Raw genomic sequence first — 17,974 nt, forward strand, 5'->3', positions numbered from 1 at the left:
TTTATTCTTGATGGCTAGTTTCTCGCAGCCTCCTCGTTTTTTCCTTTGCTGAATCCGTTTGTTGATTCTTCTTGAATTCTTTATTCTCGATGGCTATTTTCTCGCAGCCTCCAGTGCCCATCCCTGGACCTTGGTATACTTCCACTGAGTCCAGGTTTGATGGGAATGATATAGAGAGGCTGAAATCCTTCTACCACCTTCCATCCGATTATCAACTTGCCCTTCCATCTGCTTTCGACCGACTACACGAACTACCAGCAGGTTTTCTGTGTTTCTTTAAGGATCAGTTTTCTGCTGACCTTCGGTTCCCCGTTCATCCCTTCTTTTCCACTGTATGTTAATATTTCTACATTTCCCTTAATCAACTAGTGTCAAACTCCTTTAGATTGTTGTGCGAGGTCGTAATTTTGTTCCGCTTGTACGACATTCTCTTGACACTTCGGGTCTTCCATTATTTCTATTACCCTAAACTATCCGAGCCGGGGACCTTCTTATTTCAAGCTCAAGTGGGCTCAATCTTTTTTGATAAAATATCGTCCTCCAATAAGCATTGGAGAGAACACTATTTCTTTATTTGTTTACCCGAGCGGCCCGACTTCCTGATTGATTGGTAGATGGAAGTGATGAATCCTCCGTCGCTCAGGAAGTATCTAAGCCGGTCGGACTATCTCCAAGCAACATCCAGTTTGACTGGTCAGAAGTATCACATACACAAGCTGCTTTTGGAGGGCGTCCTGTATGTGTTCGGCTTGAGCTCGATCCGAACACGCCTGCTGTCCAGCCAAGGTATTCTCTTTCTTCTCCTCGTCTTTGAATCTAACTGATTTTTCTTTCTTTTTTTAACCCACATCATGTTGAGAGTGTGCCTAGTCGACAAGAGCAAGCTCGCGGATGCTGACATCAACGCCATAAGAGTTGCCAAATTGGAGAGTCGCGGCCTACAGCCAGTCAGTGACCACGAAGATCCGCTAGCGACGCGAGCGAGACTCCTACGCCGGTCAGCAAGAGAGGAGCGAGTTAGATGGTGGCTAGTGGAGAAACGACCGCTACGGCTGACCTTCCTCCTGAATGGCCTTTGATGTTGTCGATCGCGGTGGATTCGAAGTCGACCACTTCCAGTGAACCCCTGCAACGGTGCAAGAGGTGTCGTGTAGAAGCGTCCTCCCACTCCGCCACATCTGCCCTGTAGATCCTCGCATGATCTGGTTCGCGTCCTTCCTCTGAGCGGGGTGAAACATCGACGCCAGTTCTTCCAAAGTAGGGAGCTGCAGCGCTCCATACTTCCCTATCCTCCGATCGGACTCCATTGTTGTCCGGTCTACCGTCGGGGAAAACCTGTGCGCCGCTGGTCGCCTTCATGCCTCCACCATCCTCGCCGGCCGCACAAGTATCCATCATCCGACCTTCCCCTATGTCCAAGTCCACGGGGAGAGTGACCTCTAACCCCTCCGGTCCGAGCGACAGCGCTAAATAACTGCGATCATCCATTTGCCAACTAATGAATGGTGCAGCTCAGACGACGTAACGTCATGAACTCTCGAGCACCAGATTCGGATCTAGGGGCCACTTGAACAAATATGGGCCAATGCTAGGGCCCGTGCGACGGTCATCTCTCTGGAGGAGCTTGCAAACAGTCATACCTAGATATCCATTAGGGTAAGTATACTGCATTTATATTTACATGTTTTTGCCCACTCAGCCCTTAGTTCTCCTTGTCATTGTAGTATTGGGTCAAGAGTTTTTCCATGTGCCAGAGGCTAGCCTTCCTCGAGCATGAAGTCCAACAGATGAGCGCCTCTAGTGGCCAATCGGAGGCTTCTTAGGCGCTCTTGAAGCAGTTGACTACCGAGGGGGCCCAAATGAGGGCTGATCTACAGCAAAGCTCCGAGCTACTGGAGGCAAAGAGGAGTAAGAGCCCCGATCAGGCTTCACAACTAGCGAGGCTCAATAAACAGGCGAGCTCTTTTGAGTCAAAGATCTATTCAGCCAACACCAGGAAACTCTGAGCCATTGAGGACTTGGAGATCAAGAATAAAGAGGTTCGAGTCGTAGCTCAAAATCTGAAGGAGGCTGAATCCGCACTGAGCATTAAGCGGGAGAGTCGATCGACAGAGCAATCTGTGACGAAGGTCCAGCTCATCGCTAAGGATGTTGAGTTAGAGTCTCTAAAAGTGGAGTTGGAGGCCTCCTGATCAACCCTACAAATTTATCAAGAGGCAAAGTCCGTCCGATTTGAAGTACTAAAGTAGGATTATCTCCACTCGGATGCCTTCAATGACCGATTTACTGATCGAGTACTCTGCCTCTTCAACTTCGGAATTGATGGGACTATCGACCAGTTAAAGAACGATGATTATCTCCCTTTCGCGTTGACAAATAAGGTTATCAATAGGGAGAAACTGACTGAGTCACTCCCCGATGAAGTGCTCGACTATCTCCAGTAGTCTTTGCCTCCTCGGGTCACTTTGTAACGCCCGTCCCTCCTGCTAGTGGGTGCGGGGTTACTTTACTTAACTATTACTATTGCGGAAACATACATGCATATTAAAATTTCTTTCGAAAGTAAAAAATTAGAAATATCCTGAAGTCATGCGGACAATAACATAACATACTTAGTTCATGTCATCATAACAAAATAACATAAGCAGGTCTTTGATTTATCTTAGCCGAGCCACCACCACACACATCTCCTTGCCTCTCCTACTACTCCCTTAGGTCATCCATTCTTTGCCTTTATCTGTGGTACAAGAAAAGTAAGTTATAAGCACACAGGCTTAGTAAAATCCTTTTCTACTCACAAAATCCATATATCAAGCATAAACACATAAGCATATAATCATGGAATATAATCATCTAACATCATATGGTGAATACATAGCATCATAACCTATTATCTCATAAAGAACATCATGCTATATCACATCATAAATCATCATGTCATATAAATCATAAGAGCATAGCATGTCATATCATAAATCATAAAGAACATCATGCTATATCATATCATAAATCATCATGTCATATAAATCATAAGAGCATAGCATGTCATATCATAAACCATCAAGAACATCATGCTATATCATAACATAAATCATCAATCATATCATGCAAGATGTCTTTTAAAACATGTGTCATGTCATATGCAAGATGTCTTAAAATATATCATATAGTATTTGAACATAATATCATCATGAGGGCCCAACTTGTACCACATATATACATAAATGCGCGCAATCCCTAGGATATGGTAGCTAGCCCCGAACCTACTAGGGATCTAGGTTTGTACTACGACCGTCGACTTAGGGGCGTACTAAGGAGCACATCCCTTTAGTAGACCCGTTCATAGTCCATCGGCCTAGGGGTGCTTATGGAGCTCACCCTTAGTACAAGCCATACAAAGTAAAATAGCATATCATGGTTCATGTCATAGCATAGCATATCTTATCTTATCATATCATGAAGAGTGCTCTTAATCCCCAAAAGGAAGCAACTCTTGGCCTTCACTTATCATGTCATAAAGAGTGCTCTTAATCCCAACAAGAAGGGAAGTAACTCTTAGGCCTTTGCTTATCATATCATAAAGCATGCATATTTGGACACATAGCACATCATAGGAGACATTATTATGCATGAGTCATAAGCATACATAAATGAGCATGTTATTTGTCATATCATTAAACATGCATATTTGGGCACATAGCACATCATAAAAGACATAATCATGCATGGTTTATAAGTATACGTAAATGAACACAACACCTATCATAGAAAAGGCATGATCATGCATGGAATCATTAAATAACATCTCTTAATTCATAACGTAACATGTGAGGCATATCTAGGCTTCTAAACCCATAATGGCCGAAAGTTCAAGAGTACGAACTTAAACTCTAAACCACATACAAGCATAAGAATCTCATGTTAACTTCATATCATATCACAAGGAAGGTCATAAGCATGTTAATCACATTTCTAAGCTTTCCTAGGTTTTGATCCTTATCATGGCCGAAGGTTCATGAAGAAGGAAAATAAATTCCAAATAACATACAAGCATGAATATCAAGCTAAATTCATATCATATGATAAGGAGATACATGAACATGCTAGGTTAAATTTTAGCTTCCTTGAACCTTAAAATTTGTTCATGGCCGAAACATTCATGAAGAGGAAACCAAGCTCTAAGCAACATGCAAGCATAAATATCTAGCTAAATTCATATCATATCATAAAGAGATACATGAGCATGCTAGGTTAAATTTTTAGCTTCCTTGAACCCTAAAATCTGTTCATGGCCAAAACATTCATGAAGAGGAAACCAAGCTCTAAGCAACATGCAAGCATAAATATCTAGCTAAATTCATATCATATCATAAGGAGATACATGAGCATGCTAGGTTAAATTTTTAGCTTCCTTGAACCCTAAAATTTGTTCTTGGCTGAAACATTCATGAAGAGGAAACCAAGCTCTAAGCAACATGCAAGCATAAATATCTAGCTAAATTCATATCATATCATAAGGAGATACATGAGCATGCTAGGTTAAATTTTTTAGCTTCCTTGAACCCTAAAATTTGTTCTTGGTCGAACACCTTAGGAGCATGAGATTAAGTTTAAAGCAACATACAAGCATAAGAAAACCAAACCAATCTCTTATCATGGCCTACATATCATAAGGACATAATGAACATGGTTAGTTTAGGTCTTAAGCTTTCCTCGGTCATTCATCTACACTTGGCCGAAAGTTTCACTTTGTGATCCTAGGTTTTAAGCATTCTAATCTTATGGAAAACATAAACAACTTGTATCATAGGTGAGGGGATACTTACATCCTTTCGCTTGTTGATCCTAAAGAAAGTGGTACCCTTGAGGAGGAAGAAGGAGCTTCTCTTCCTAGTTCTTCCTTTTGTTTTCTCTTTCTTGTAAGGAGTAAACCTTGAGACTCCTTCTTAGAAATTAGTTTTCTTGGAGAGAAAACCTTAGCTTGGTTTTTAGAAATGAGGGAGAGAGGGCTCTATGTCTCGGTGGAGAAGGAAGAAGGAGAAAGAAGGAGGAGGAAGAAGAAGAAGGAAGGATTAACAACTTTCTTTTCTTCTCTCAATCCTATTTATTTCTCATGTAAATGAAACATGTCTTCATTCATCCCCTTAACCCCTCTATCTCTACCCCCTCTTAATTCCCACTAAATTAGAGGAAAGAAAGGAAGGAAAGTAACTTGGCATTTGCTTGCTTCTTTCCTTAACCAAGAGGAAGAGGAGGTAAGCTACTTGGTTTTCTCTTGTTCCTTTACTTAACTATCTTCTTACTCTTAATTACAATTTCCATTCTTTTCTATTCATCTATCATTCATTATCCTAGTGGTTACCATACACCAATTTAACTCTATTATTTGTGGGAGGTTCAAGGTTCAAACCTTAACCTCATTTCTTTTTTATTTTATTTTGGTTTCTATTTCCATTTCTCCTTTTTCTTTTATTCTAAAGGAAAAAATACTCATAGGTATAGCTTATCATTTCGTGGGTGTTACACACTTTTTGTATTTCTCCATATGTAACAAATTTTCTAAATTAAAATGAATGCATGACCGTTCAACGTTTCATCTTTCAATCAGACTTTGTAAGTGCCTATTGGTGACTCACCATTCGACATCTCTTCACTTTGTTGAATCTTGAAAGTGCTTGAGCAATGTGTCTCCGTTCGGCTCAATTGGGATTGTGCACCACTTAAAGTTTTATGAAATTTGTCTAAGTATAACTCCTTGCTTTCCCGATAATCAGTGTAGCTAATCCCAGAGACTTCTGCATGCTCTCATTCCAGCATAAGCCAAACCACAATATCATGGTGAGGCATCCCTGCTTTGATCACCGCTCGACCTGCTAACTTTACTTTATAGATTTAGGAAGCCACTCACCCTTATTCATCACTGACTCAGTTTTAGAGTCGTTGCTCGGCTGTTATTCCTCGTAGATTTGAGTTTATAGCCATCGTTCGACTATTGATGTGTAGACATGGCCATATAGTCACCACTTGACTATTGATGAAGACTGGGGTTTATAGTCGTTGCTCGACTTTTGATGAAGACATGGGTTTATAGTTGTCGCTTGACTGTTGGTGAAGACTAGGGTTTATAGTCGTCGCTCGACTTTTGACGAAGACATGAGTTTATAGTCGCTGCTCGACTTTTGACAAAGATATGAGTTTATAGTCACCGCTCGACTTTTAGTGAGGACTAGGGTTTATAATCGTTGCTCACCTTTTGATGAAGACATGGGTTTATAGTCGTCGCTCGACTGTTGGTGAAGACTAGGGTTTATAGTCGTCACATAATTTTTGACGAAGACATGGGTTTATAGTCTATGCTTGACTGTTGGTGAAGACTAGGGTTTATAATCACTGCTCGACTTTTGATGAACACATGGGTTTCTCCCATCTTCATCCTGTAGATAGTAGGCTCCCGAGCGGAGCTTCTGAATAACTTTAAAAGGTCTTCCCTATGGAGTCTCCAATTTGGTGACATCACCGACTGACTTCACTCATTTCCAAACCAAGTCGTCGACCTAGAATAACCTTGGGATCATCCTCCTATTGTAGTTCTGCTTCATGCGTTGTCTGTACGCCATCAGCCGGCTGGTGGCCTTGTCTCATGCTTCGTCCACAAGGTCAACCTCCATGAATCTCTGCTTGGTGTTTCCATCGTCGTAGAGCTGCACCCGATTGGACTCTACTCTGACTTCCACTAGAACCACCACCTCACCGCCATACACTAGGTGGAATGGTGTGGCATCAGTTGCTTCTCTTGGTGTGGTACGATGAGCCCACAAGACGCTCGAGAGCTCATCGACCCAACTTCTCCAGCGTGGTCGAGCTGAGCTAGTAACCCCCTAAGGATCTTCCGGTTGGTGACTTCTGTCTAACTATTGCTCTGAGGGTAATATACTGAGGTGAAAGCTTGCACAATGTTGTAGCCCTCGCACAACTCCTTGAGTCTCTGTCCGGCAAACTGCCTCCCATTGCCAGAGACGAGCCGACGAGAGATGCCGAACCGACATAGGATATTATGCCATATGAATTTGATGACCATGTGTTCAGTTATTTTAGCTATCGGCTCAGCCTCCACCCACTTTGAGAAATAGTCTACTACAACGAGTAGAAATCTTCATTGATTGGTCTCCATTGGAAATGGTCCAATGATGTCCATGCCCCATTGATCAAACAGATAAAACACAGTGGATATCTTCATCTCCTCGGTCGGTCAGTGTTGGATGTTGTAATATTTTTGACATGACAGGCAGGTGGCCATTGTCCGACTGACATCCTCTTGTAGTGTGGGCCAAAAATATCCCACCAACAGGATCTTTCACGCCAACGATCTGCCACCCGGGTGACTTCTGTAGGAGCCCTGATGCACTTCTTGAAGGGTGTACTCGACGTCCTCCGATCCAACACACTTGAGAAAACTCTTTTATACAGCTGGTCTTCGATCAGAGTGAACCGTTCAACCCTTTTTGCAACAGGCGAGCTTCTTCTTGATCGGCTGGAGTGTTGCCCGATCGAAGAAACTCTATCAATGGAGTCCTCTAGTCTCTCGAGAAGTGTATTCCATCCATCTTGTCGACGTGCACCACCAGTGAGATTTGCTTGATCGACTACTCTATCACGATCGACGATAATGAACTGACTAACTTAGCCAACCCGTCCGCGATTTGATTGTCCGAGCGGGCGATCTTCTATATAACAACTTCTTAGAAATTTGTCTTCAACTTCTTGAAAGTTTTTGCATATAGCCTGAGTCAGGAGTTACTTATTTTGAACATCCCCAATAGCTGCTGAGCGGCCAACTAAGAATCTAAGTGGATGATGACCTTTGCAGATCTGACATGGCGAGCCGCCTGCAAGCTGACTATTAAGACCTCGTACTCGACTTTATTGTTTGTATCCTGATAGTCTAGCCGCACGGACAGTTGCATCCTATCCTCTCGAAGCGAAATCAAGAGAATGTCAATCCCGCTACCTTGCCGAGTGGATGATCCATCCACGTATATTTTCCAAGTCGCATCTGGCTCAGCGTTCTGGACCTTAGTGACAAAATCTGCTAAGGCCTGGGCCTTGATTGCTGCCCTGGGCTGATATTATATATTGAACTCACTCAACTTAGTTGTCCATTTGATCAGCCGTTCGAATACCTCTGGGTTCGGATACCTGTTGGTCATCACGACGATTGGATGTGATAGGAAGTATGGATGGAGTTTCTAAGCGACAAGTATTAGCGCGTAGGCTAGTTTTTTGAGACAGGTGTAGCGGGACTCTACATCTTTTAATATATAACCCAAAAAATATATAGGCTTTTGCTCAGAGTCATTCTGACGCACCAACGCTGAGCCAACCATATACTCGTTGGATGATAAGTAAATCATTAGCGGCTCAATATAGGCAAGGAGGTATGGTACTCCTTAAGCTCTTCTAGCGCCTTGTCGCATTCCACGTCCCACTGAAACTTAGTCACTCGACGCAGTATCTTGAAGAACGGGTGACTCCAATCGGATGACATGGAAATGAACCTTGATAGCGCGGTGATCTGCCTAGTTAGCCTTCAAGCCTCCTTCAAGTTACGGGGTTGGGTTATGTCCTATAGCACCTTCACCTTGCTCGAATTCGCCTCAATCGCCTGCTCGGTGACGATGTATCCAAGGAAGCGGCCACTCCTTGCTCGAAGCATGCACTTGTTTGTGTTCAGTTTTATTCCTTACGCCCCCAAAATATTGCAAGTTTCTTCAATATCTACATAAAGGTCAGTAGCTTGGAGGGATTTTATTAATATGTCATCGATATATACCTCCATGTTGCGGCCGATCTGACGTCGAAACACTTTGTTCATCAGTCTATAGTAGATGGCGCTGACATTCTTTAGTCCAAACGACATGACATTGTAACAATAAGTTCCGTCGGTAGTGATGAAGCTGACATTTTCTTGATCCTCCTGGGCGAGCGGCACTTGGTGGTAACCTTGATATACATTGAGAATGCAGATCAACTCGCATTCCACCATGGAGTCCACCATCTGGTCTATCCTGGGCAGGGGATAGAAGTCCTTTGGGCAAGTCTTGTTCAGATCATGAAAGTCGATGCAAACTCTCCATTTGTTGCTCGGATTGGAGACCAGCATGATGTTGGCGAGCCAGTAGGGAAACTGAACCTCACGGATGTGACCAACATCATGCAGTTTTTCTATCTCTGTCCGGATGATCTAGTTTTGCTCTGCATTGAAGTCCCCCTTCTTTTGTTTCACTGGTCGAGCATCCAGTCCGACGTGAAGCTCATGCTGAGCTACACTTGGCGAGATGCCTGGGAGCTCGTGGATCAACCAGGCGAACACGTCATGATTTCGTCTAAGGCAGGTGACTATCTCTACCTTCTTCTCCTCTATCAGGTCGGCAGTGATGAAGGTGGTGGCCTCCGATCGGCTAGGATGAATCTGGACTTCCTCCTTTTCCTTGTAGACCAGTGTGGGAGGTTCTTCCTTGATGACGTTCACTTCCAAGCGAGGGGCGTTCCGTGTGACTCTTGCTTCGGACTTGACAATCTCGACATAGCATCGTCGAGCGACTAGTTGATCGCATTTTACTTCACCCACCTTGCTATCCACAGGAAACTTGATCTTCTGGCAAAAAGTGGGACACCACCACTCAAAACTCGTTAAGGGCTGATTGGCCCATTATAACATTGTAGGCGGACGACGTGTCTACCACAATGAAATTTGTGGTCCTTGTTCTCTTGAGCTACTCCTCTCCGAGTGATATGGCCAAATCTGGCCGATCTACAATACTTCATTGCCCGTAAACCCGTATAGTGGGGTCGTCATTGGCTGTAACTCGCTCCGATCAATTTGCAGTTGGTCGAACACCTTCTTGAATATAATATTCACCGAGCTTCCTGTATCAACAAAGATCCGGTGAATATTATAATTATCTATTACCGTTCGGATAATCAGGGCGTCGTCGTGAGGGATCTCCACTCCCTCCACGTCTCGGGGGACAAAACTGATCTCAAGCCTCTTAACTTTTCCCTTGTTGCATCCGACAACATGTATTTCTATGTGCCGGGCATGGGACTTTCTCGCCCTATTTGAGTCATCGTCGGTTGGCCCACCTGCGATCATTTCAATCTATCCCCGAGCGGTGTTGTTTCAGTTCTCGTCCTCCCAAGCTGAGGTCCCCTTCTGCTCAGTAGAAGCTCGGGTGGGACTTGTATTATTTCTCCTTTGAGGCTGATGATGACGCCACTCAGATGCCACTCGATCGCCATCTCACCGCTCCAATGATCGGCGACTCTTATGTCGATCGGGTGATGGTGATCGATGGTGATAGCCTCGAGGAGTTGGTTAACTTGCAATTGGCGTCAAATCGTAGCAATCGCACGTGTTGTGAGTTGCCAACTGATGGAATGAGCAAAATATTGGCGTCCATACCTTTCCCTTGGCTGTCTTTAGGTGACTAACTGTCACATGTTATACGGCCTGTGTTCTAGGCTCTTCGTGTTGTTGTGCCCCTTGGGTGGCTGATGACTACTAGGTGGTTATCGTTCAGGCACTCCTGTGGGCTCGGTTGGAGCCTCCTTTCTTCTTGCTACTTGGGTTTCTTCCATATTTATGTACTCCGTGGCCCTCTTGAGTAGGTGGTCGAAGTCCTTCGGTGGCCTCCGGATGAGTGAGCAGAAGAACTCTCCTTCGGTGAGCCCCTGGGCTAAGGCGTTCATTAATATTTCCTAGGAGACCGATGGAATATCCATAGCTACCTAGTTGAAGTGCTTGATGTATATCCTCAATGCCTCCTTAGGCCATTGTTTCAAGGAAAATAGGTTGATGTTCGTCTTTTGGTAGTGGCGGCTGCTGGTGAAGTGGTATAAGAATGTCGCTCAAAAGTCTTTGAAACTATGAATTGAACCGGTTGACATTCATCTGAACCAGCGTTGTGCTGACCCGGAAACTGTAGTGAGGAAGACTTGATACTTCACCCTATCAGTGTACTAATGAAGTGTGGTCGCGTTATCAAACTGGGCCAGGTGGTCGTCCAGATCGGTTGTTTCGTTATACTCTCCGATCGTCAGTGGGGTGTAGTGCTTTTGCAGGGGGTCGTCCACAATCCCTTGAGAGAACCGCTGATTGATCCGCTCGGGCAAATTATCATTCCTTGGTGCTTTCCCTTTACATGTGTCCCAAACGGGTGCTTCGTTTGAGGAGGATCCTCGTTCCTTATCCGCTTGGCCTAGCTCCTCTGCTGGAGTGCGGAACAGGGCTCGATGGAAGGGGATCAATGTGTGGGGTGCATTTCCGTATGTGTCGGCTGGCTTCACATACACACACACACAAGCAATTAATTAAATTTTGTGATTAGTCATGGCCCTACTACGATCTTCTCAAGCCAATGAGAAGATCGGTTGGTCAACCTAGGGTCAATAGCTTCTCCAAGCTCCTCCCTTTGACCGCCATGTGTTGCTTGCACCCTCCTCGTAACTCCTCCTCGAGTGGACCTTCCACCGCCTCATTTTATACATTACAAAAAGTGAAACTCGAGTTACATTCGAGTCTAAAACTATTTTACAACAGGAATATAAATAGAAGGGCACGACGCGCAGGTCGCGAATCAAGTACAACACGCACAATCACACAAAATGGCGTGCAAACCATATTATGAATTACAACACATATTTCCAATCAAATTGGGTTCTTTGAGCCATGACTATCACAAAATGATACATAATTCTAAATTATGTAATTTCTATAAATTTCTATAATTTTTCTAATATTTTTACAATTTTATGAGTCGCAACTTCCCGGCGGTCCCGATTAGCGATTTTTGGGCGCCATCGCGGAACAAAGCCCCTTGCGGAGTTAGGGGCAGCACCCCTACTTGCGATATAACCATCGCGAGTGTTCCTAAGCGATCCTACAGCACCTTATGTCGCTGTCCCAAACAAAAATAAATTTGTTTGGGCGAGACCTTGTCGTTTCGGAAGGTTTTTCTCGGTCGTCGAAGCCTACAAGTGTTCAAACACTTGTTACTTCGCTTCTACGAGAAAAATACCCATAAAATACATAAAAATCACAAACTTACATAAAGTTACAGATCTGTAATTTTTTATAAAAATACAAACGAAACTCGTACACGCTTCGCACGCGGCTCTGATACCACTGTTGGGGTTTTCGAGCCGCAAAAGCCGCCTTTTGCGTTGCGGAAACCTCGAAATCCCATGCCACCGGATCCGTGCAAAGAAAATAATTTCATAAACTTTACATGTACGAGTTTCTAAACCTAGATCTACTCTAGATCTACATGGTAGAGAGATTACCCTTGATGCGAAGCCCTTCGCTTATCTCGCTCGTCCAAGTTTGTCGGATCTCGAGAGTGTTCAAGTGGACACTCCTCTATACGTATCCACACGAACGATTAGATGGAGAAAAACCAAACAAAAGGTGTGCTAGCACCTTTGAAGGTTCGGCCAAGGTGGAGGAGAGGGAGAAGAAGATGAGAGGAGGAAGAAGAAGGAGGTTACAAAATCAAAATGAAACTCACACAAGAGTGTTAAAGTGGCCGACCACTTCAAGGAAGGCTTTTAAACCTCCATGGGATATCAAGAGTCACAATTCTTGATCTCCCTCATGAGGTGGCACACACATGTTCTAGCCTTGATGATGTGGCACATCATAATTAGCTCACTCAATGCCAACTCACAAATGAGGTGGCAATGGTCAAGTCAAACTTGACCTTTTATCTTCCTCTCAAGTCAAGTCAAACTTGACCACTTCTCTCCCATGGTTGATCAAATCTAACCATTGGTTCAAGTCAATTTTAATTTAATGAATCTCTATTTATTGAATTAAATTGGCTCAATGAGTCTAAGTCTAAATTAGACTCATTTAACACATGAACCAAATTGAGTCCAACTCAATTAGTTTACTTTGGATTACTCTTAATCCAATTTGGTTCATCACATGAACCTAATCCTCTTGGTTCATCAAATGAACCTAATCTCCTTCTAATTGCCCTTTGTGTGTGACCCTATAGGTTCTTGTAACGTTGGCAATGCTCTTAAACCCATTTAGAAGCATAAGTAATGAGCGGTATCTAGCAACACATCATTACTACCCAAGTTACAAGAATGTTGAGATCCAACATCACCTTGTGACTACTAATTGTGACTCTTCACAATATGTGACAATGTCCTTCTATCCTTGACATTTAGATTGATCAATGTGAGGCTTAGACCGTGTCATCCTCTAATCAATCTAAATCTTGAACTCCAAGTAGACTCACTCAATCAAATGAGCTCAATATCTCATATTGACTCACTTGGGCATGACCATACACTTAGTGGTATCATTCTATCAAGAATAACGATGTCACTCCCGTTATATAGGAGGGATAGATCCCATCTACATCACTCATATCCCTCCGCATAATTTGTTACATACCCAGTAATCGCCTTAATAGTCCACCCAGTTACGGGTGACGTTTGACGAAGCCAGAGTATGTAACTCATTATGTAAGGAACCATGGTGACTTCAGGTCCAAGGACTAATAGTCATACTAATAGCCACATGAGAAAGTATACGGCACTCATATAACGATCCATGATACTTTCTCATGGCGGATCATTCAGTATACATTCTCCAATATATACTCATGTGTCAACTTGATATCTCTATATCCATGACTTGTGAGATCAAGTCATCGAGTTGACCTACATGCTAGTCTCGTCACATTAACATTGTCCCTGAATGTTAATACTTGACTAGGAATGATTAAGAGTAGTGTTCCCTATATCATCTCACTATCGATTCAACCAATCGATTGATATAGGTAAGAACGTTCTACTCAAGGATGCTATTATATTTAGTTATTTGACACCAATACAAGTAAGTATAATAACCATAAACAAATGCATTTATATACATAAGAAATATGATACAATGAGTCCATACAACAATCATCAAATGATTGGCTCTAGGGCTCTAACTAACAGGTGACGTGCGTGCTTTTCAAGGCGTGGGCACATTCTTTCAGTGGTTGTAGAAACGTTCTCCAATTGGTTCTGGACACGTGATTATGGACATGTTCACCAATTTGTCATGGGCACACCCTCCGATTTGTCTGTCGTATGATCCGTCTGTAGATCATGCCACATGTCAGTGACATCATCTCCTAAAAGTATATCCAAATACATGTCAACGTTCCTGCCAATCGGCCGAGCGAGATAGCCGTTTGGTCGGGTACTCCTCCGCTCGGCCGAGTATTCCTCTGTTCGCTGCTCTTCCCTATGACAACGAGTCTAGATAGTATGTTCATGTCCAACCAAAATAGCGATCTAGTCATCTACATACGCCTTCACTTGGCTCATTCTATTATCGATCGAGCAATACATACCCGATCGACCTTTAATTAATATAAGGCTTTGCTCGACTATCTTTTAGTGGGCCTATTAATTTTCTGACGTTGAATTTCTTAACTCTGACCTTCAGTCCGACTGCACCATAAGTACTTAACTAACTCTACACATATAATTAATCAATGGGCATAAAAGTCCATCCAGCATTATCCATTTAAATAAAAAGAATATTCCATCTAATTATTTATATATATCTACTTGAATCCCCACGCCTTGCTTCTGTGCTGTTGTTTGAGCCTTAATCATGTCGAGAAACCTCCAATTCCTTTTCCTCATCCTCCTCGATACCTCCCTCTTCATAACCATCCACTCACATGATAACAACTCAGCTCTCACCGCCTGCCTCCATTCTTCCGGGGTCAAAAACTTCACCGTTTCTTCCACTTTAGCGTACTCCCGCCTCCTCAACTTCTCTATCCGAAACCTTCGCTTCGCCGGCGCCGGTGTCCCTAAACCAACCGCTCTCATCCTTCCTTGCTCCGTAGAGGACCTCCGCAACTCCATCCTCTGCCTTCGCGCGGCCTCCTTGGCCATCAGAGTGCGTAGCGGCGGCCACAGCTACGAAGGCCTGTCATACACCGCCAACAACGGCGTCCCCTTCGCCATCGTCGACCTCATGACCCTGAACCGTGTCCGAGTCGACTCTGGCTCGCTCTTCGCCTGGGCTGAGTCCGGCGCTTCACTCGGCGAGATATACTATGCTGTTGCTGCCTCCAACCGGACTCTCGCTTTCCCTGCAGGCTCCTGCGCCACCGTCGGCAGTGGTGGTCACATCGCCGGAGGCGGGTTTGGATTGCTCTCTCGCAAGTACGGCGTCGCAGCCGACAACGTTGTCGATGCCATCCTGGTCGACTCGGCCGGGCGCGTCTTGAACAGGGACTCGATGGGCGAGGACGTCTTCTGGGCGATCCGCGGCGGCGGCGGCGGCAGTTGGGGCGTCGTCTATTCCTGGCAGTTGCGGCTCGTCCCCGTGCCCGAGCGAGTCACAGTGTGCACCCGGACGCGCTCCGGGTCAACTCGCTCGGTGGCCGAGTTGGTCCACCGATGGCAGTACGTGGCCCCAAATCTCCCCGAAGAGTTTTACCTTTCCGTCTCCGTCGCCGGGTCAGGCGACGGCAACGTGTCTGCTTCCTTCACGGGTTTCTTCCTCGCGTCGAGGAAGGCAGCGGTCTCATCACTGAGTCGCCGATTCCCCGAGTTGGTGCTGGCGGAATCGAGCTGCCGCGAGGTAAGTTGGATCGAATCGGTTGTTCAATTCGCCGGGTTGGATTCGGTCTCCGAGCTGACGAGCCACGAATCGAGCGGTCCCGAATTCTTCAAGGCCAAATCGGACTACTTGCGCATCCCGATCGACATGGCCGGCATGATCACAACCCTTGATTATTTATCAAGAAAGCAAGAAGCATACCTTATATTGGATCCCTACGGAGGGGCGATGGCTAGGGTGAAAAGCGATCAAATTCCATTTCCTCACCGAGCCGGAAACTTATACGGGATCCAATACATAGTTTATTGGACGGTTGAAGGGGACACGGCGAGAGACAAGCACGTGGCATGGTTACGTGAATTCTACGAGTACATGAGCCGACATGTAACAAAGAATCCTCGAGCGGCTTTCGTGAACTACCTTGATTTGGATTTGGGAACGGTGGAGTGGGGTAGAGGAGGAGAGGGGCCAACGGATGCTGTGAGTAAAGCACGAGTATACGGAGAGAGATATTTTTTGGGAAATTATGGAAGACTTGTGAAGGCGAAGAACGCAATTGATAAGGAAAACGTGTTTAATAATCCACAAAGTATACCACCTCTTAATAAGTAAAGAGATTCGTTAGGAAGAAAGATTAATAAATTGGTAGGTGGATTGTTTTAGAATCCTTTTATTCTAATGCTATGCAAATCATGATTGATATATAATATAATGCTTGTTAAGTAGCGTTTGTATGGATGTAATCATATCTATCAATGAAAATGACTTATCATAATTATTGGTATCAAAACCACTAACTAATTAAATCTATATTTTAATATTAGTAAAAGTTTAAATTAAAGAATTTTTTATTTAATAAGCTTAACTAAGTAGGTAGGAAAGTCCTAGTTAAGGCTAGACAAAGATTTCCTAGTTAAATAGATTGGGCAAAGAAGTCTTAGTCGAATGGACTGGGCAAAAACTTGGCAGATCGAAGACATCGGGCAGAAGCCCTAGGGTCGCGGACACTAGGCAGAGGTCTAGGGGAGTCAAGTATCAGACGTCTAGTGGAAAGTCCCGAAGGTCAAGATCAAATGTTGAGCAAAAGTCTAAACAGGTCAGGAGGACTGGATGTTTGACAACAAGTAAATTCTTTTGAAAGGAGTAGGTGAGAACACGTTCCCGTTAAGGGAATAGTAGAAATCAGTCCGGCCTAACGAAATCCAAAAGTTAGGATCAGATAGACTCAAAATTGTCTAAAATATTTTTATACTTATATTATATTTATTGTGCTAACTCTGTGATATATAAAATCAAAGCTAGAGCTAAGACATTCCAAACGCTCGAAAAGGATTCAGGTGCTAGGAGATTTGGGTGACCAGAAAGGAACCTGTGGCCCGGAATGGCCCGAATCTAGCCATGCAAGAAGCTGAGTTGGCATACTCTGGTTAGCTATCACACGTCAAACTCCATGCACTAGGAAGGGATCTAGGCGCTTGGAAATGGATAGAGGTGACTCGGATAGAGGTTCATCGAGGTACAGCCACATAAGCAACTCAGGCATTAGGAAAGGGATCTAGGCACCCAGAGGTGGATAAACGTCGACGAAGACGGATTAGATAAGGTAGATCTAAGGTACCTGGAAGGGATCCATGTGCTCAGAATGCCCTATAAAAGAAGACCTTGACCAATAGCTCAAAACAACATTTCTCTACAACTTTTATATTCATGTGCTACTTCGAAAAGTTTGCTACGATGCCGAAATGCTACTTCGACAACTAGCTCTCAAGTTTCTACTCTACTCTGTTGTCAGTATAATTTTCCTTATTGTCAATTACTTTGTATTCAATTCAGTTGTATACTTATCTGTAAAGAACTAGGGCGCTAAATACGCAAAAGTGTAGCGGAAAACATCTAATTCCTCCAGAAGATCTATGCGAAGGAAAACCACATACTAAGTTTCACATGAGATAGTTATTTATACCTTTGTTGTGTGCCCTTCGTAATCCCGATAGCAACATTTCTTTAGATGTAGATCTTAGCGCGATCAAGTGGCCGCACCTCTATTATATCTACACGAACAAGCCTCGTTTGTCTCACAAACTCACAATGTAGAGAATGAAACAACCAAAGGTTGTGCTAGCAACTCTTCTTGGAAGTTTCGGCCAAGTGAAGAGAGGAGGAGGAAGAAGAGCAAGAATACCAAAAACTCATCATTAAATGAATCCAAAAATCCCCTTTTATAGATTCATGAAATTTCCTTATGTCTTAATGTCAATTGTCTAAATTGACATTAATATTTGTCTTCATCCAATGAATCCAATGCATCCAATGCATGAGCAATTCAAA

At 43.9% G+C, this 17,974-nt stretch overlaps 1 protein-coding gene across 1 annotated transcript; it reads left to right on the forward strand.

Moving 5' to 3' along the window:
* Positions 1-14,660: 14,660 nt before the first annotated feature.
* LOC122032351 (reticuline oxidase-like) lies at positions 14,661-16,308 on the forward strand. Its single transcript, XM_042591633.1, has one exon. It carries the CDS (start codon positions 14,684-14,686, stop codon positions 16,256-16,258), a length of 1,575 nt encoding a protein of 524 aa, XP_042447567.1. The 5' UTR covers positions 14,661-14,683; the 3' UTR covers positions 16,259-16,308.
* Positions 16,309-17,974: the final 1,666 nt, after the last annotated feature.

This window comes from Zingiber officinale, chromosome 11A (genome assembly GCF_018446385.1).
Source record: "Zingiber officinale cultivar Zhangliang chromosome 11A, Zo_v1.1, whole genome shotgun sequence".
NCBI classification, from domain to species: Eukaryota; Viridiplantae; Streptophyta; class Magnoliopsida; order Zingiberales; family Zingiberaceae; genus Zingiber; species Zingiber officinale.